The 16,942-nt window shown below is 52.4% G+C and overlaps 4 protein-coding genes across 4 annotated transcripts; all 4 read right to left on the bottom strand.

Annotated features, from left to right (window-relative positions):
- Positions 1 to 234: 234 nt before the first annotated feature.
- On the bottom strand, positions 235 to 2,945 carry T310_2337 (DIL and Ankyrin domain protein; the record flags this gene model as incomplete). Its single annotated transcript, XM_013474778.1, has 4 exons — positions 235 to 1,743; positions 1,798 to 2,202; positions 2,263 to 2,690; positions 2,780 to 2,945. The coding sequence occupies 4 exons, from the start codon at positions 2,943 to 2,945 to the stop codon at positions 235 to 237; spliced, it is 2,508 nt and encodes an 835-aa protein (XP_013330232.1).
- Positions 2,946 to 3,894: 949 nt separating this feature from the next.
- On the bottom strand, positions 3,895 to 8,980 carry T310_2336 (Guanine nucleotide exchange factor; the record flags this gene model as incomplete). Its single annotated transcript, XM_013474777.1, has 3 exons — positions 3,895 to 4,145; positions 4,207 to 8,489; positions 8,589 to 8,980. The coding sequence occupies 3 exons, from the start codon at positions 8,978 to 8,980 to the stop codon at positions 3,895 to 3,897; spliced, it is 4,926 nt and encodes a 1,641-aa protein (XP_013330231.1).
- Positions 8,981 to 11,490: 2,510 nt separating this feature from the next.
- Positions 11,491 to 14,148, bottom strand: T310_2335 (endothelin-converting enzym; the record flags this gene model as incomplete). The annotated part of the gene is made up of 6 exons (XM_013474776.1): positions 11,491 to 11,568; positions 11,623 to 12,029; positions 12,083 to 13,202; positions 13,259 to 13,774; positions 13,821 to 14,070; positions 14,126 to 14,148. 6 exons carry the CDS (start codon positions 14,146 to 14,148, stop codon positions 11,491 to 11,493), a joined length of 2,394 nt encoding a protein of 797 aa, XP_013330230.1.
- Positions 14,149 to 15,756: 1,608 nt separating this feature from the next.
- Positions 15,757 to 16,414, bottom strand: T310_2334 (uncharacterized protein; the record flags this gene model as incomplete). Its single annotated transcript, XM_013474775.1, has 2 exons — positions 15,757 to 16,281; positions 16,349 to 16,414. 2 exons carry the CDS (start codon positions 16,412 to 16,414, stop codon positions 15,757 to 15,759), a joined length of 591 nt encoding a protein of 196 aa, XP_013330229.1.
- Positions 16,415 to 16,942: the final 528 nt, after the last annotated feature.

The following is a 16,942-nucleotide window of genomic DNA, read 5'->3' as shown; positions in this document are numbered from 1 at the left end:
CGAGCATCATTTTGGAATTGAACTCCCTTTTTTAAGATAAAACTTGAATAAGGCTAAAAGACCAGACGTCAACCCCGCGTGGGATTAAGCTTTCTCTACAGCCTTGTCCTGGTTAAGGTATCTTGCTGTACGCCAAAGGTATATATTCCCTAGTTCAACCAGATACAAGGTATCATATCATGTATAAGCTACTACTACCTGATCCACATAGGTAGGCACCGACTACTAGTATGTTCACACCCGATCAAACCGACTGAGCACTTCTGGCGGCACCGTAGGAATGTACTTGCGCGCCCGCTCCCGGTTCGTCCCTCCAAACCCGGCACCGTAGCTCACCAGCATGTCCGTACTGGTCGGCAACGAAAATGGAAGTGTCAGCGACGGATCGAGCAGGTAGCTTTCCGGTCCCGAAGTGGCCGGCTGCGGCGACGTTATTGATGGCGGCGACGTAGGGTGATGGGCCGACGGCGTAGTCGGCTCTTGCACAGCCGATCGATCGTCCTTCTCCGGAGGCGGTGGAGGCTGCTCCGTCTGAGGCGTAGCTGGAGGAGCATCGCCCTGCTCCGACGCCGCCGACGCCGCCTTTTCACGCTCTATCCGTTGCTTCTCCCGATATAACAGATCCGGGTCGTGTTGCAGGTTGATAAGGAACTTCATCGCGTTTTTCGTGAGCCCCTTTTCACCAACCTCGGCCCGGTACGATTTCACGGCCTGGAGCAGCTGCGTAGGGGTCAGCTGTTGCAGTTGCAGCAGCGTCGTCACCAGCGCTTCCGTATCGTCCCCAAGAGACGAGAAACATTGCAGCCACTGCAGCAGCTGGATGACTGGCGCCAGATGTTTTCGCGCCGATTCGACCGTCGACTCTCCCGTCGTCGTCATGGACCCGTTCTCGTAGTGCTCCGGATGCCGGTTATTCGCCCGGGCCCAGTCTTCTATCACTGATATATTCATCCGAATCTGCATGGCCTTTGTTCGCGCTAGGTATTTCTTGGTCAACATGATGCGGTTGAAGAGCTCGGCACCAAGCCAATACAGCAGTTGCGAGATGATCTGCGTCGTGATGACAGAGTGAACATCGTAGAGATCGAGGACAAAGAGGGTGGAGGAAAGTAAAGAGGTGATGTTGCGAGGGGAGATTTGCGCCCTTCGCTTTGGGGACGGCGGACGGAAGCGTTTCTCTGGTGGCTCGGGCTTTGCCTTGGACTTGGAGCGGAAGATCTTCCACTCGTTCTGGAAGTGAACGTCCTCAAGTCCAGGGATCGTCTCATGATCCAGCATGGCCGCGTCCAACACCTTGTTCATCCGTCGTTCAGCGTCCCGGATAATTAGAATATAAATCTCGTTGATCAACTCTGCCAGGTGTAGTTGGAATTCCACGGTGGATTCCATCAGTCCCCCGTCTTTTTTTAGGTAATGGAGGAGCAACGTCGCATTGGAAATCCAAAAAGCGAGAATTGTCATGTCCCACTGGTGGCGCTCCACCACGTCGTTGATCTTATCCATTGCCGTCATGAGAAGTTTCTCTAGCAGCTCAGGACTGGCATGGTAATGCGCGTACCGCGCGCTGAGGAAGATAAGATTGGCCGGCACCGGCTTCTGAGACGGCGAGCGCTGCGGCGTCATATTGGTGATGATAATGTCCAGGATCTTATCCAGTTCACTCTCCTGGAAGACGAACATTTGATCGTTCAGGCACTTGTCCCAGACGAATTCCTGCTGATCGTCTTCAAATTCATCCATCGACTATAATCCAAGTCAGCGGAATCCCACACGGTGTGAAAGAGACAGTCAACATACGTCGAACTTCTCGTCAAGTCCCAGACTCGACAGATCAACCTCCAGATTGATGGCACTCTCCTCCATCATCATGCGCCGTTTCATTTCATTTTCGGCCATCTCTTCTTCGAAGCGGTCTTGCCCGAAGCCGGAATCGTAGAAATCATTCTCGAGGGTACTTGAACCGAAGTGATAGCCATTCTCCTGCAGATATTGGGAGATGTCTGTTCCCGGTTGGAGGAAATCGAATGCCGTCCCTCCAGATGACGATTTGATGTCCGGGTCGGCGCCATGATCCAGGAGAATCTTCGCAATCGTCTTGTGTCGGTTGGTCATGGCCCACATCAATGCGCTCCACTGGTTGCGATCCTGCGCATCGACATACGCGCCCGCGTCGAGGAGCGCCGATACGACTTCTTGATGGCCCTGGTTGAGTCAGCGGCCTTCCAGGCGGTATAGTCGATCCGTTGCACAAGGAATACTCACAAAACAGCTGGCGTATATCAATGGAACCGTTCCTTCTTCATCGGGCTGATTCACATCCACATAATCGCGCGCTTTCCCATTGACCAATTTGCGCACGCGCTCCACATCGCCGTTGCTGGCAGCCATGTTCAGACTCTTCTGTAAGATATTCCTCTTCTCCGCATCGGGCAGTTTGGGGTCCGTGGCAATATCATCCTCATCCGTGCCCAAGGAATCCATCTCTCGGTGCGCCGCCTGTGCGGCCAGCATCTCCATCAAGCGGGCATCGCTGTCCTCCAGGCGCGCCGTAGTGGACTCATCATCGCCGTAGTATCCCCGAGAATATCGTGCCTGTAGTTCATGCTCTTCATCGTGGGAGTTGTCATCGAGGGCAAGATTGAACGTCAAAGGCTTCGTAGCCATCGGCGCTGTTAAATATTGAGATTGGCCTAGAAAAAAAAAGTCGCAAATCAGTCAGCAGATGAGCGCGTCTGAAGGAAATGCAATGTGACAGTGATCCAGATGCGAACGGACGAACCTTGCCAGCCATCGTACATCTCTGTCTCCCCCGCGTACTCGGGCACAGTGCGTCGGTCGTCCAGCGACTTTGGGAGGTCATCAGGAAGAACACGGGGCTTTTCTGGCGCGGTGCCACCGTCTTTGGATTCGGGCGAACCCCCGTGAGGGGGGTTCTCAAAGTCCATCGTGTGGTGTCAGTAGTCGAGAATCAACTGCGAGGTCGATGGATCAAAACTGAAACCGAAGAACGATTCGCGGACGCCTCCTCCATAGAGAGAGAGAGATCAATGTGCGAATGGAGCAGCGCCCTCAGCTTGTCAGGCTCGTTTGGGGATCTGGTCCGTGGAGCAGATACGACGGTGGCTGTGGACGTTGAGCAGGCAGTCGGGTGCTCTGCATGTCCATTACCCCATCGGAAATGACGCAGTGTCGTCGACCAGCGTGCCTAATTTAACAACCCGGGGCGGGAACACCGCCTCCAAGTTAGGTATCAATTCGATTTCTGCTACGAGTCCTCTGTTACTTGACAATAGACACCTTATTGGACTTGGCTAAATGACTGCGCCCTGATCTCACTAAACCCGCTTTAGCACATTTCAGCTTTTTTCGTGGGGTCTTCTCACCTGTACTAAATCATGCACAGGGGTACCTCGACGCACGTGACCTCCTCGTGGGACGCTTTTTTTTTTCCCCACGCAGGGGAGTGAATATTGATCAGGGCACCGGCACGCAAAACTATTAGTATTATTCCTAATAATATTATTGGAAATTTATTGGAAAAGACGTCAATTAACACTGTCCAGGAATTCTTCGAGACTGTATTAGTATGGTATATACTGTCTGTACAAACACGCCAGAAAATGCGCGGTGTAATAAGCTTCAGACGGTCCAACAAAGACGACCAGAACAATAGACAGAGAGGTATATAGATAGTAATTAGATCATACCAGAAACCAGAACCTAGATGCAGCAACACTCGGGTCCAAGACACAATATGCATATGAAAGCAGACGGCAAAACTCAGAGGGCACCATATGAACAACGCAAATGGCTGGGAAGACCGCAAGGAAATGCGCGAAACATGGATATGGTGTATACAAAGATAAAGCAAGAGACAAAACTCCAAGTCATCAATCATTCCAGGCTTTTACTGAGCGCCTGGATTTGGTCTTCAGAAAGGCATGCGATCCAAAGACACCGTTCAATTACGCCGTGGACAGGCTCCAGCGTGTACTTGTTGCTTGCGTCAATCAGACGAAGCAGGCATTTGACAATCCTGGCGGCGGTGCGGTACCGTTCGAAGTTGACAAGCGCGTCTCCATCACGGGTGCCTGCGACCTGTGAAGGCTTTTGCGCATTGTACGTGAGGTCATGGACATAGAGGCCTGCGTTGTGGAGTCAGCGCACAATACATACAACTCAAATCAACTAACCAAAGAAACATACCGACAAAGGGTATACAGCCGTCTTGCAAGTTGGCAGTCTCCATCTCGACGCGGAGCTCATGGAAATTGCGAACAGGCTGTATGAGGCTCTCCATGCCCTTGAGAAGACGCTTATCTGCCGGACTGACTAGCTCCCAGGTCTTTCGCAGTCTCGTGCAATCAACGGAGGACAGGGCAATAGCAATTTGAAGCATGGTGGAATAGTTGCAAATTCGCCGAGCATGGGCCGCCACGTGGATGAATTTGGTGATAGTCTGAGCCCGTTCGTGGATATCTCGAGTGAGGACAATCTCCGAGAGAACCCATTTCACCATCAGGTTGAAACGGCCCACAACCAGATCAATCCCCTTCCGTTCTTGTTCGGTTAGAAACTGGACCCAATTCAACGCCGAGGATGAGTTATTGTTCCATTTCATCTCGACAAGATCCTTCCAATCGACCTCGTCTAATGCCGCCTTCTCCACGAGTGTCAACTGTTGTGCGAGAAGTCGAGAATCACAGGCAAGGACGAATGGGACATGACGGGGTTGCTGCGGATTTTGAATACAGGTAGTGTCATTCGATGTCTGCTGCGTCTCAACACCCCTCTGAGGACTACCTCCGTTCTTGCGAGTCGGAGACGGACCAGGAGTCAGAGGCTGCGCCTGAGGCGCCACTGGAGTTTCCGGCTTTGCATGTGGCACTGTCGACACTCTCTGCGGAATAGTTATCGGAGGAGAAGGAGGATGGGCAAGGGGATGTGGGGGTATGTCGAGCGAAGAAATTGCCAGGCCCCGTGAGTCTCTCGAAGTTCTGCTGCTCAAGTCCTCACGGGCTTCATCCTTCTCGATCACATCAACCGAGAGTTCGGATGACAGCTCCGAGCGATGGTCTCTGTCAAAATCCGCAGTCGTCGGGACGGTTGAACCAGGAGGAATCCGCCGAAGGCTTTCCGTCTCGTCGACAGTTTGAATCGATGGATGCGACGATTCACGTTCATTGGTGTCCTTACTCACATTCCCACTAAAGGGAGGACGAGACATGGCCGTCTCGGACGGAAGTGAACTCACTTTCGGTTTTTTCATTGAATCATCACTCAGGCCCCTTTCGAGAAGAGGGATGGAGCTGTAGGAATATTCCGATTCTGCCACCGACTCTGGGTAGAGCTGTGAGGTCACCATGCGTTGACCTCCCACGGCCTGTGCTCCGTTCGTATCGCCAGCAGGACCCTGCTCCAGCCAGGTGGGATGGCCAGGAGTCTCCTGTTGATGTTGTTGACTGTCACCATGGTGATCACTTTCTCCACTTTCGTGATGAGCAAAAGGATAGTTGCTGTCACTGGGAGACTGTTTCGGCGGCCACTTTCCTTCGAGCTTCAGGAGTGTTGACTCAACTCCTCCATCCTCGTCATCAGGAATACGGGAGAACTCCGCGACTGCGGCTTCAAACGAAGGCCGCAGATTTTGGGATGAATGTGTGTTGATCAGTGAGAATCTAGTTGACGCGGCCCTGTCTGGTGATGTCGGGTCAGGATAAGGAGCAGCCGAGGTGGTAATGGAATCTGTGAGAGACGTATCCGAAGCGGAGGACCGGGGTCGTAAATGTGGCTCCAGATCGTGCACGTTCTGAATTTTGCGAAGGTCCCCACCAGGTCTCCTACGAAGCATACGAGCAAGCGGCTTGTGCTGGTCTGCTGGCAGATTCTCACTTGATGCAGACGTAACCTTGTCACTGGCACTTTCTGGAAAATGCCGTGTCATACTTCTCTGATAAGAAGCATACTTCCGAAGTCGACTCGAGTCGGAAGCGCTCCTTTGAATTGATCCATCGCGAGTAAACGCGAACGATCTTGGCCGATGTCGGGTTGAAGGTCGGGAGGACAGGGTCATTGTGTCTGCAGCGAAGGCATAGCGTTCGAGGTGGTGTTCCGGGAAGGCAACAGGGACTTCTGCGTGCTCAGAGGACGAGTGGTCTCTCTGGGTAATGGAAGACTGCTCGCTATGTCCATGTTCATCGTCCCTTCTCTCGCTACCCGCGGGAGGCCACCCGACCCCTCCCGACATCACAGGAAGATCCAGACCAGTATCATCCACGATAACAATCGATTTACTCCCCGAGGTCACCTGGCTGGACAGACGTTGGTCATTAGGTTTCGGAGCCTGCAGCCGGCAAGGATCAGGTTCTGATTTAATATCTTGACCGGCATTTTCTTGACAGAGCGTGATATCATATGTGGGTTTCTCCGAACGAATACCCAGCGCCTCACGGTAGTCTTTCATAGCTCTATCGCAAAGAAGGTCTATCCGCGAGGAGCTCTTTGACAACGGCGGATTTTTTCGATCTTTGTAAAGATCAGATCTGAATTCAACGTTCACAGGGAGGGTCGCCGTTTTGCCTCTTAGCGGAGAAGAGGGGTTCACGTTTGCGGTATGAGAAGGAGAGCCCTGTCCACCCTGCCGGCTATGCAAGACCTTGCGGATCGAACCGATGATCGTCCGAACACCTGGGCTGGCCCCAATCGACTTAACATTCCCCTCTGATGAGCTTCGAGTTTTGAGAGCTTCAGGTTCGTCGGGCGGGTCCAAGAGAGTTGGCGACGGGGGCAACGTCACTCCCACAGAGGCATCTACAGGAGGGAGCAGGTTACCGCGGATGAGACTGCCGCTGCCTGGCATGGATTGCGACAGAAACTGTCCCTGGCCATCCGCATTCGCCCGGGAAAGAGGAGCCCGGTCATCACGAGCAGAGTCGGAAAAACTGCCACTGCGCTTATGTTCGTGAAATGGGTGTCGGTAGACACTTGCAGCGGTTGGGGAGCAAGGATTGGAACAAGGCGAAGGGAATTGCGTCTGAATAGGGACCGGATGAGGCACTTTACCCCTCTCTAGGGGTGACGATGATCGCTTCGTGGGAAATGAGCAAGACAGGGCCTGGATACTCTGGTCACTCGTCGACCGCCTCTTTGCCATTCCTGAGGCGCCGTTCCGCATACGAGTGGTGGAGGAACGACGCAACAGTCCGGCTCCGGCGGTGTTCGCTGGCGGTTCTGCTTCAAGTTCAGCGTCAACTACCGCATCCGCATTGGACGAGTGGGTGTCGCTGAGCCTTGTCTTGTTGACATCTCGACTCCCCGCAACCCCTCCTGGAACGACCGGGCTGTCAGGACCGGCCAGATCTGGACAGTCCCAGTAAAGCACGCACCGTCCATGCCAACACCGTTTCAGGTCCACGAGAATCTTGATATCACTGGTGCCACCAGTATTCCGGCTCTTAACGCTCTCATACAGGGAGTTGATCTTGTCGCAAAACTGGACACGGAGATCGCGGTTGGTAACAAAGTCGTCAGCGAAGTAGTTGAGAATCCAATGTCTCAAAGCGGCGAAAGTTCGGATCCGAATGATTCTTCCATCTTCTTGCAGCCGATTGATGGCCCATTCAAGCCGGGCCATCAGCAGGGCAAGAAGGGTCTCTGGAGATAGATAGGAGCGGAATGTCAGGAAAAAGTCCGACACGAGTTCGTAGTCCATGAACGATTCCGAAGAAATTTGGGCGACAATTCTTGCTGGTGTAGCCGCGCTAATGTCTTTTGTTCCCGGAAGATATCGAACTACGGCCGGGTCATCCATGTCCTCCATGAGAAAATCAAAGATGGACGGCTCGATGGGTCCTTTCAAACAGTAAATCGCCGATTTCTGCGTAGAGCTGGAATTTCTCGGAGCCGCGCCAGAAAACAATGACATCGCTACCGAAAGTGTCCGCCCTGGTTGCAATGAATCTGGAGCATAAGAGTCTGGGGGAATTCGGGGGCTTTCAGCGTCCTCTTTGGGGACTGACGACAGGACATTATCTGACACTGAGGTCCGCGTGTATATAGAGCTCCGGAGATCCGGTATTCCGTCGGAGTTGAACTGGAGCGTGCCCAACCGGTAATGAGGGATCGGGACCTCGAGAGCCGGCAAAGAGGGTTTGTCGTTGGACTCTGATCTCTGCTCGAATCGGTCGATCACAATCCGAAACTCCCCTCGATGTTTCTGGTCTGTTGATTGCGCATACTCCGATATGGTCGAAAACGAGTGGGCTCTTTTGTGATGCTCTGCGTCGCCAGACTCACTCGGTTCCGCGCTGCCTTCCCGAGTGTAATCGGGACGGAGCTCTGAGAGCTGAGAAGTTGACCAAATGCTGTGTCTCGCATCGCGCAGAGCAACGGGCTTGGGCGGCTGCAGATGCGTGTTGGTAGGAGCCGACGCGGAGATACTGGACAAAGGTTGGGTATGAGCTCGTTTCAGCGATGAATCTGCCAGGGGCCTGGACGAACAATCACAAACAGACGTCAGCTCACTCCCGAGACAGCATCATCACGGAAACATCTTTTGGTTGGGGATATCCCCGTATACTCCGCCATACCTCAAATAGATCCTTCCATTGTTGCCCACGTTCCCTACAGTGAAGTGTGTCCCTTCTCGACCGCTGGACGAGGCATCCGGTGCCGGGGGCGGGTTTGACCGTTTCAACGAGCGCTGCCGCAGGACCTCGGTACTGTTCTTCACCCGAAGCAGTGAGGCTGCCAGATCCCCTTTCCCTCTATTGACGACAGTCTTCTTTCCGGTGGCTCCGGGCTGCGTGACTGTTTGGGCACGTCGAAGATTGGACTGGAACCGTTGGCCGCGGATGGAAGCAGAGATCCCCAGAGTCGACGCCCTTGTACCAGGCGACTCCGCAGTCGGCCCATCGTTCCGCTTCGACGGGGAGGGCGCGAAGGAAGGCCCGGGGGTCGCTTTGTTGGTGGAAGATGCCATTCTGGGAGACAGGGCGATTGCTCGATACGGGGCAGAGAACGAGATTCGGCAACTATCCGGAGGAGAGTTTCAGCTGCTCCTGTAACTCCGGCACAGCAGGGCAAACGCTTTTCCCACGTCTGGGACAGCTAGAACATGCCAGCGGGATGCGCAAGCAGCCAAAGCTGAGAGACCAATTCATTCGTACGACGTGACATCGCCTGGCTGTCTGGGGTGTGTAAAGGGCAATTGGAAATTATACGGGCGAATTGAGGAGGTAAGATGTAGTATTATTGTTCGGGGCTGTCCAGCGCAAGGGAGCTGAGTTCAAGCTCGACGTATGTCTGCCGGTTCGGAACTCGTCAACAAAGCTCTGGAACGATGTCGCGACTGCAATCAAACGTAATGCGGCTCGATTGACGGGAGCAAGAGACGTAGAGACGCACCGAGGGTTCTGCAGCGGGCATGTATGGATGTACCGTACATAGGCTGAGACACCGGGGCGCTGCAGTCTCGCTGGAGCACCGCAGCTCCTTGCGATGAGTGGCTGCGGCGAGGACGGGCGAGAGCTGGCCGTTTGTTGATCGCAGCGAAGGAGAGGAAAGGGATCGATCCAAGGTGCGGTGCGAGGGATACAGAAGCGTGACACGAGTCACGGGCCCGTGGTTGGTTTGGTGCCATCGGACGGCTTCGCCAGCGTCCACTCCGGGGCTGCAGCAGTGACGGGCAGCAGCCGGGCATGGGCAGGCGCGAGCTTGCTGCTAGGCGGCCTGCAGAGGCGCGCCTGCCCAATAGGAGCCGCTGCAGGCCTGGGCGGGCCGGCGCCGTTGGCCAAACTTTGGGGCTGCAGGCTGGGTGGCGCCTGCTAGTCCGGAAGGGTTGTGCTCCTGCCCAAGTGTGTTCACCGTCTTGCCTGCAGAACATTATGTCCGATGCCTGCCAGGCGGTGGTATGTGAGCCAGAAAGCAGCCTCCGTCCCTGCAGCTCGCTGTAGTAGAAGCGTATCAGCTTGTAAGTTGCGGAGCGATCCATTGGAACGGATTCCCATCGACCGATCCGAGGCTCCAACAAAAGGGCCTTGGCTCGTCCATCACGCCGGACGGAATTCGGAGCCCTGGACTGGCAATCGCGCCAAGCTCGCCGGTGCAACGACCAGACGAGCAGTGCTGATCCTTACCAGCCCGCTGGGCCGCCCAATCATCGCCAACAACGCTCGCTCGCGGGTGATGGGCCTGGCTTCCGGCTCTCCGTACCAACAGACGACCGGGCCATCGATCTGATAAACGCGATAAATCATGATCGAGTAACTCCATCGTCATGATGGCAAAGTCGTTGGGTGGCAATGAGCGTTGTGGATGTGAGATGTCAGACGGAACGCCGGCCCGTTGTCTGCGGAGTAGTTTATCCAGAGGATCGGAATAGCACTAACGCCAATTGTGTGCAGGCACCTTTGGAACCTCGCGTGTGGACCCGTTGTCCTGCTGTCCCTGGAGAGGCGGGTTCCTTGGTCCACCACTCGAAATTTGGGAAAACAAATTACTGTGTTTGGTATCAGTGTAAACGATCCTATCGTGTTCAGCCAGGCGGCAATGATTGAGTGGGGAAATTAAAAGGATTGACGTTTGTTGAGAAAGAACAGGAACTGACCCAAGTGCTAACACTTTCGACTCCTCACAAGTCTGAACCACGGATCCTCGATGCTCAGGTAGCTTTGGGGGCCAAAGGAGTGGAAGGGATGGCCACATGGCTCGCAACCATCATTACGGAGTATACTGGTCACGATGAATCTAGCGACAGGACGAAGTTACCCAGTGGTCGTTCTTACTATTGGTTGGGTGCAGTAGTACAGATAGGTACAAGTCAGAAAGAGAAAGTGAACACTTCAAATCCCAGCACTACGGACGTACCCACTCACTGGATCGATCCCTCTCTCCCTTGGCAGAGCCCACCGTTACAGATTACAATTGCACCGTACGGAGGATACTTCCCCACAAACCTGGGTAGATAACCTTCCTCAGTCCTGTATTCTAATTTGGCAGCCTGCAAGGAGAAGATACGGTGAGAAATGAATATGTACTCTGTCCTCAACCAGCTGGAAATCGTCATGTCTGGTGTATACTCCGTACAGACACAAGTGGGTCGGTGGCAGGGCCAGACTCGGATCAACCCAGTTCAGTTCAGTCCAGTTTATGACGTGCATACACGCATCTCACTTCCGATTGAAAAATCGTCCCCATCGATCGGGATTGGAATGTGAGCTGAGCTTAACCTAAATTGACATCGAGCGTCACAGACCAAAATGAACTACCAAATCCAATGATGCCTGCCTATCCTCTGCTCGCCCATCACCAAAGTAGCTGAATACAAATCACCGAATTCAACAGATAAAATATACTGATGACACCATAGCAAAGGGAAATATTGGAGTTGTATTGAATTGACGTGTTCGCGATCGTATATACCAACATGCTTGTATTCCAACCAGATCGAATCCTGGTTTCTTCAACATGATGGGCGGTGTGGCTTATCCATCACCACAACTTGCATGTCGGCTGCCGGTCTGCGCACTGGAACGCGTCCTTGAACTCGCGTGAATTGGCCAATGTTCCCTGCATCGTCTCAGTCAGTAACTCACGTAAATTGGGGATAGGTCCACGCCTTACCTGAATGCGGGCCGGTTTGGGGGCATGCGGATCTTCATAGATCGCACGGATGGCCGCCTCCTTGGTAGTCTTGCTACACCACCAATTCGAATACGCGATAAAGAAAAGCTGCTCCTTGGTAAAGTGGTCCAGCCCTGGCAGGAGCGGATCCGGGGACGCTTCATCACGCTTCTTCCACGCATGGAACGCCGCCGACAGACCGCCCGCGTCAGCAATGTTCTCGCCCAACGTAAGACGTCCGTTCACATGAAGAGGCTCCGAGTCAGGTTCAGGTCCCGGAACGGTGAAATTCGAGTATTGGTCGACAAAACACTGGGCCCGTTCTTCGAACGCTTCGACCGTGTTGTCATCCCACCAATTCGTATAATTGCCTGTCTGATCATAATGTCTGCCGGTCGAATCAAAAGCTACGACAATGGATGAGTAACAATTCCCAAGAGCGTCCTGGAATCGAACTTACCATGCGAGAGTTCATGGCCGCTTATCGCACCAAAGGCTCCATACGCAAGATATAACGGTGCCTTCGGCCCATAGAAAGTGGGAGCCTGCATGATCCCGGCAGGAAAGACAATCTCATTCCCTGGCGGGTTGTAGTACGCATTGACGGTCGACGCAGTCATGCCCCATTCGTCACGGTTAGTCGGCTTGCCCAACTGCGACCATTGCTGCTTGACCCGGAATTGAGCCATGGCCAGCGTGTTCTCAAAGAACGTCTCGTTGGAGACCTTCAGGTCCCGGTAATAATTCTTCACGTCCCCCGCATCCATCAGATTGGGGCTCTTGGTGGGATAGCCGATCTTCTGGATAATGTTTGCCACTTTCTCTTTACCAAGATTTCTCACCTCCGCGGTCATCCATTTGGTCTGGTCCAAAACGTAGAGGAAGCGCTCCTTGATATCCGACACGATTTGATCTCCCAGCTTCTTGGATTTCTCGGGGAAGGCGTCGAGCACGTAGAATCGGCTCAAAATCCATCCAATGCCCTCGTCCAGCACCCCGATGCACTTGCGCCATCTCTCCTCGGTCGCCTGAGGATCTTTGCCCGCCAGTTGGTTGTCAAACTCCCGTAGAGGGGCTATCTTTGGGTCCTCGATAGTAGAGTAATACGCCTGGATCGCCTTCCACTTCAAGAACGCCTGAACGATCTCCCTTGGCGTTTCGTTCAATATTGCCGAAAGATCTTTCATGTACGATGGAGACCCAACGATGAGGCGGTCCGCTTTAAAGTCCTTCGGACCCAGGGTCGAGATGATGTCGACGAAAGAGATTTCTGGCACGAGCGACTGAGTCTCCTCAAGGCTCCGGGGGTTATAGTACTTGGTCACATCTTCTTGTGCTTGCGTGTCTGGGGTCGCATTCGCCAGTTTCGTCTCGAAGAGCACGAGATTCTTAGCGAGTCTTCGATACCCAGAAGTTCCGTGTGACGACAAAGAAGATTCAAAGTTCCCGAGAACCTGTTGTACAACACTTGTATAGTCTTCAACCGTCTTCGAATTGTTGTAATATTCTCTTGTCGGGAGTCCGATCTCCCGTGGAGGGGTGACAAATATCGCCACAGAATCGGGGTCACGATCGTCGGGCTTCAAAGTGGTCAGTATATAAAGTCTAAAAAAAGGAATATTGCCAGTCATCTTACAGATATGGAGAAGGCAGTCAGTGCTCGCACATCAATGTTGATCAGATACAATATCGCATCGGTCAGCTTTTCACGCGAGCTACCGTGACCTAGAGGATAGACCCTCTCGATCTGGGCCAGCATATCCTCCAAAGGCTTCGAGCCCCTCTTTTTCAGTGCGGGAACATCTATACAAGCATCGTAGGCGGCCTTCAGTTTTTGGAAATTGTCCTTGTCGGCCGACGCTGGGACCCCAGGTACTTGAGGAGACTCCAAGATGTGACGCAAGCGCATCTGGGCATTCTCCTCCATGATGGTACCAGCGAAGATCGACCCCTGGTCGGGACGCATGTCGTGGCGGTCCCTCCAGCCCCCACAGACATACTGTTCGAAATCGGTACATGGATCGAGGTTTTGGTAATTAGGATCCAGATTGTACAGGATCTCGGACGCAGCATGGACACACTCGGGAGCAGTACAGAGCTCAAGCGCAGTCACTGGTATAGAATCATCCTTGGGTGATATATCTGTCATGGCCTTGTTAGACAAAGGGCAATTGGCATACAGACTGGGATCACGTGCCTGATATTATTATCATAGCAATGCGAGTAACAAGATAACCCAATGCAATAATTATCATGACATATCTGGAGATCGCCCGCAAATTCAACCAACTGCGCCTTCGAGACCAAAAAGGCGGGATATACTGGCTAGCATTGCTCTGATGCTGCATCTCTTTCTCGTCATCACGATAAGCGGTCAACGCATCCTTGCTGTTGACAAACGAGGATAGAGGCGCAGAGCTCAGAGAGCCCCCTTCTCGCCATTGATTTCTGAGGCAGTTTTAGTCCCTAGAACCTTACACGTATCGAGTTGATGGTTACCAACATTGGCGGTGTTGATTTCTCCATGGTCATAATCCGAGCATCTGTTTACCTCGATAACGTTGAGAACCACGAGAGCGGGCCGAAGTCAGAGGATATAGAAACTGTTAGAAATGGAAAGTATATTATTAACAGAGTTCCAATGATCAGGGCAGTGGAAGCTTCGTCCCAAACAACATCAGTTTGGCTCTGCACCGAGCTTCATTCCATGGTAGGGATAGGAGTGAGGTCATCGCTGAGACAACTTGGAACATTACAGTGCTGAGTCAGCGGGACCTGCTTGGCAACGGCGGTCGATTATTGGCTGCCAGCCGGCGGCTCCCCAAAGGCGTTTCCGATGCGGGGAGCCAATGGGAAATCGAGCTCATCAATCCATGGATCTTATCCAAGGTACTCCTGTAAGCTGGTAATCACCTAAAGTGCTTTAAGCTCTGGAGAATTCATTCATAAGTATAATGTGGGTTATCATATATAGAATTGAGAAAGTAATTCAAAATATGTGATGTGTCATGCTGTTAATATCGTAAACTGGAGCCACTGTGTTGGTGCTGCTCACTGAGTGACACAAGGCAAACCTTATAGCCTGGTTCGATTTCAATGCATTTGGCGCGACAAATGCCCGAAGTTCATCAGCATGGGCTTCCATTTGTTTTATTTTTTTTTATTATTTTTTTATTTTTATTTTTATTATCATCGCAGAGTCGCAGATACGTACTCAGTACTCTTACAGAGCAGACAACCACTCGACAACCCCACGCGTCAAGGCCAGGTAGCAAGCTAAGCGACGGCAATCCACGCATTTCAGCCGCTGCGGAGTTTAGGCTAGCTAGGTAAGTATCAGTGACTACCTACACTACAGAGGTCTAGAACAAGAGTCGCAAGCCAGCTAGGATGGCACTCCGTATTCTGACTCGTGACTCGTGAGCCACTGACTCACTAACTTTTGATAGACTCCGGGGAAACAGAGAGCGAGGGGGAGGTGGCCGGGCGAAAGGCCGGGTGCCCGACGCAATCGCCATTCGGGTCAAGCAGGCATGTGATGAGGGGCTGAAGGAAACCCAGATCAAAATGCCATTGTTACTGGTGGATAAGGAGGCTGCCAAGTCTGACATGCATGACCTCCGAGGCCATGTATGCCACTTACAGTAGAAAAAGAGGAAGTTCAAGACAAGTTGCTTCCAGCGATATTAACTCCCCCTGTCCTGCTGTCGACCTCACCGACTGCGGGCGCCGATTTCCTATCAATGCCATCTCCTTATTGGACGGGATGCTACCAAGAGGAGGTGAGCATTTCGATCGGTGTGAACACACTACGATTCAACCACAGCTTAGGTATCTCTGCACTGTACTTCGCCCATGAGTTGTTATACATGTCACACCTTTGCAAATTTGACAAATTCGGTATTAGACCTATCCCGCGATCGCCATCTGCGTAAAATTTTAGCAAAACAAAGCATCCTTCGAGGTTGCCTCTTTCAAGCCCATAACGCCAGCCATTCCGTAGAACATATTAGAAGAAAGAGAAATCAAGAGAAACATTCTCACAAAGAGTCATTATCTTTCGAAAAATCAACTTGCGTATTAAGCTTCACTGCGCTCCTCCCAAAACAAGATTCGGGTCCGGAATTATTATTATTATAGGTGTAAGGCATGCTCGGGTACGGAATCATATCGAACGTCGTTGCGCAGCTTCTCGATCTCCGACGTCAGCTCTTGGATCCGCTGCTTCAGTCGGGCGACCTCCTCTGCTTGCTGGTTATACGACTGCAGGAGATCGTGGTGTAAGCTCTGGAGATTGTGCAGCTGGCTCTCCACGCTTTTGAGATGTCTCTCCTTCCGCTCGCGAAAGGCGCGCTGGGATGCTCTGTTTTGTGCACGGCGTCTCTGATTGTGAGAAGAAAATATGTCAGCTGGAGTAATAAATAACAACCTTAATATATATAGATTGAAGATGTCACTGACAAATTGCATGTTCGCGATCGTTTCTGGGTCTTTAGCAGTATTGGACTTCCGCCGTCGATTTTGCCCCTCAGCTGTTGTATTCGTGGTTAGGGGCATCTTCTCTCCCAGTGGTGTGTAGAGTTCCATCGGACCGCCCTCGTACAGTGGCACATTATATGATAGCGAGCCGACAGGAAAGAGGACTGGTTTGTTATTCTGCTGTGAATGTGAGCAATCTATATAGGATGAATGTAGCGCGAGGAGTACGAAACAGCGTGACACTCACTACTGGCGAATTCGGATTCGACGAATCTGAGTTGAGGTCGCAAAATGCTGGGAATGGGACAGGCATGGCCGCTATGTCGGGTGAGCTGGAAGGGGAGCTCATAAATGGGGGGTCCATTTGTAGCGAAATCACAAAGGAAGGCTCTGATATTTGGATATCGTGTGGTGAATGTTTAGATACTGTACAGGACGGGAATGGCAAGGACAGTGTTCTCTTGCTGAAATGCGCCAGACTCCAACTGAGAGGAGAACGGGGGAAACGTCTACTAAATACCAAACTCCCACGACGTGAAAGCGTGTCACGCTGCAGCAGCCAGAGCATTAATCAAAAGTAAAAGCATTCACCGGAGCGCCGATAGCCGCCATCTCAGCCAGAGCCTCGGCTAGGTAGGTACACAGACAAGCAGGTCAGTCACTGTCCTCAGTTCTTGTTTCCGGCCAGACTGTGGCTAGCTCCGACAAATACAAATTCCTACACAACGGATGGACTGGAAAACACCGGAAAACATTGAAAGGAGGCAGGTATGACGTCCTCGACTTGACGATTGCTGGCTAGCGCACGCTCAGGTAATACAAATTGTCTGCTTACTGATCC

This window comes from Rasamsonia emersonii (genome assembly GCF_000968595.1).
Source record: "Rasamsonia emersonii CBS 393.64 chromosome Unknown ctg1118621760023, whole genome shotgun sequence".
NCBI lineage: Eukaryota > Fungi > Ascomycota > Eurotiomycetes > Eurotiales > Trichocomaceae > Rasamsonia > Rasamsonia emersonii.
Note: the sequence above shows the minus strand (reverse complement) of the source record. Positions and strands in the feature narration are given on the sequence as shown.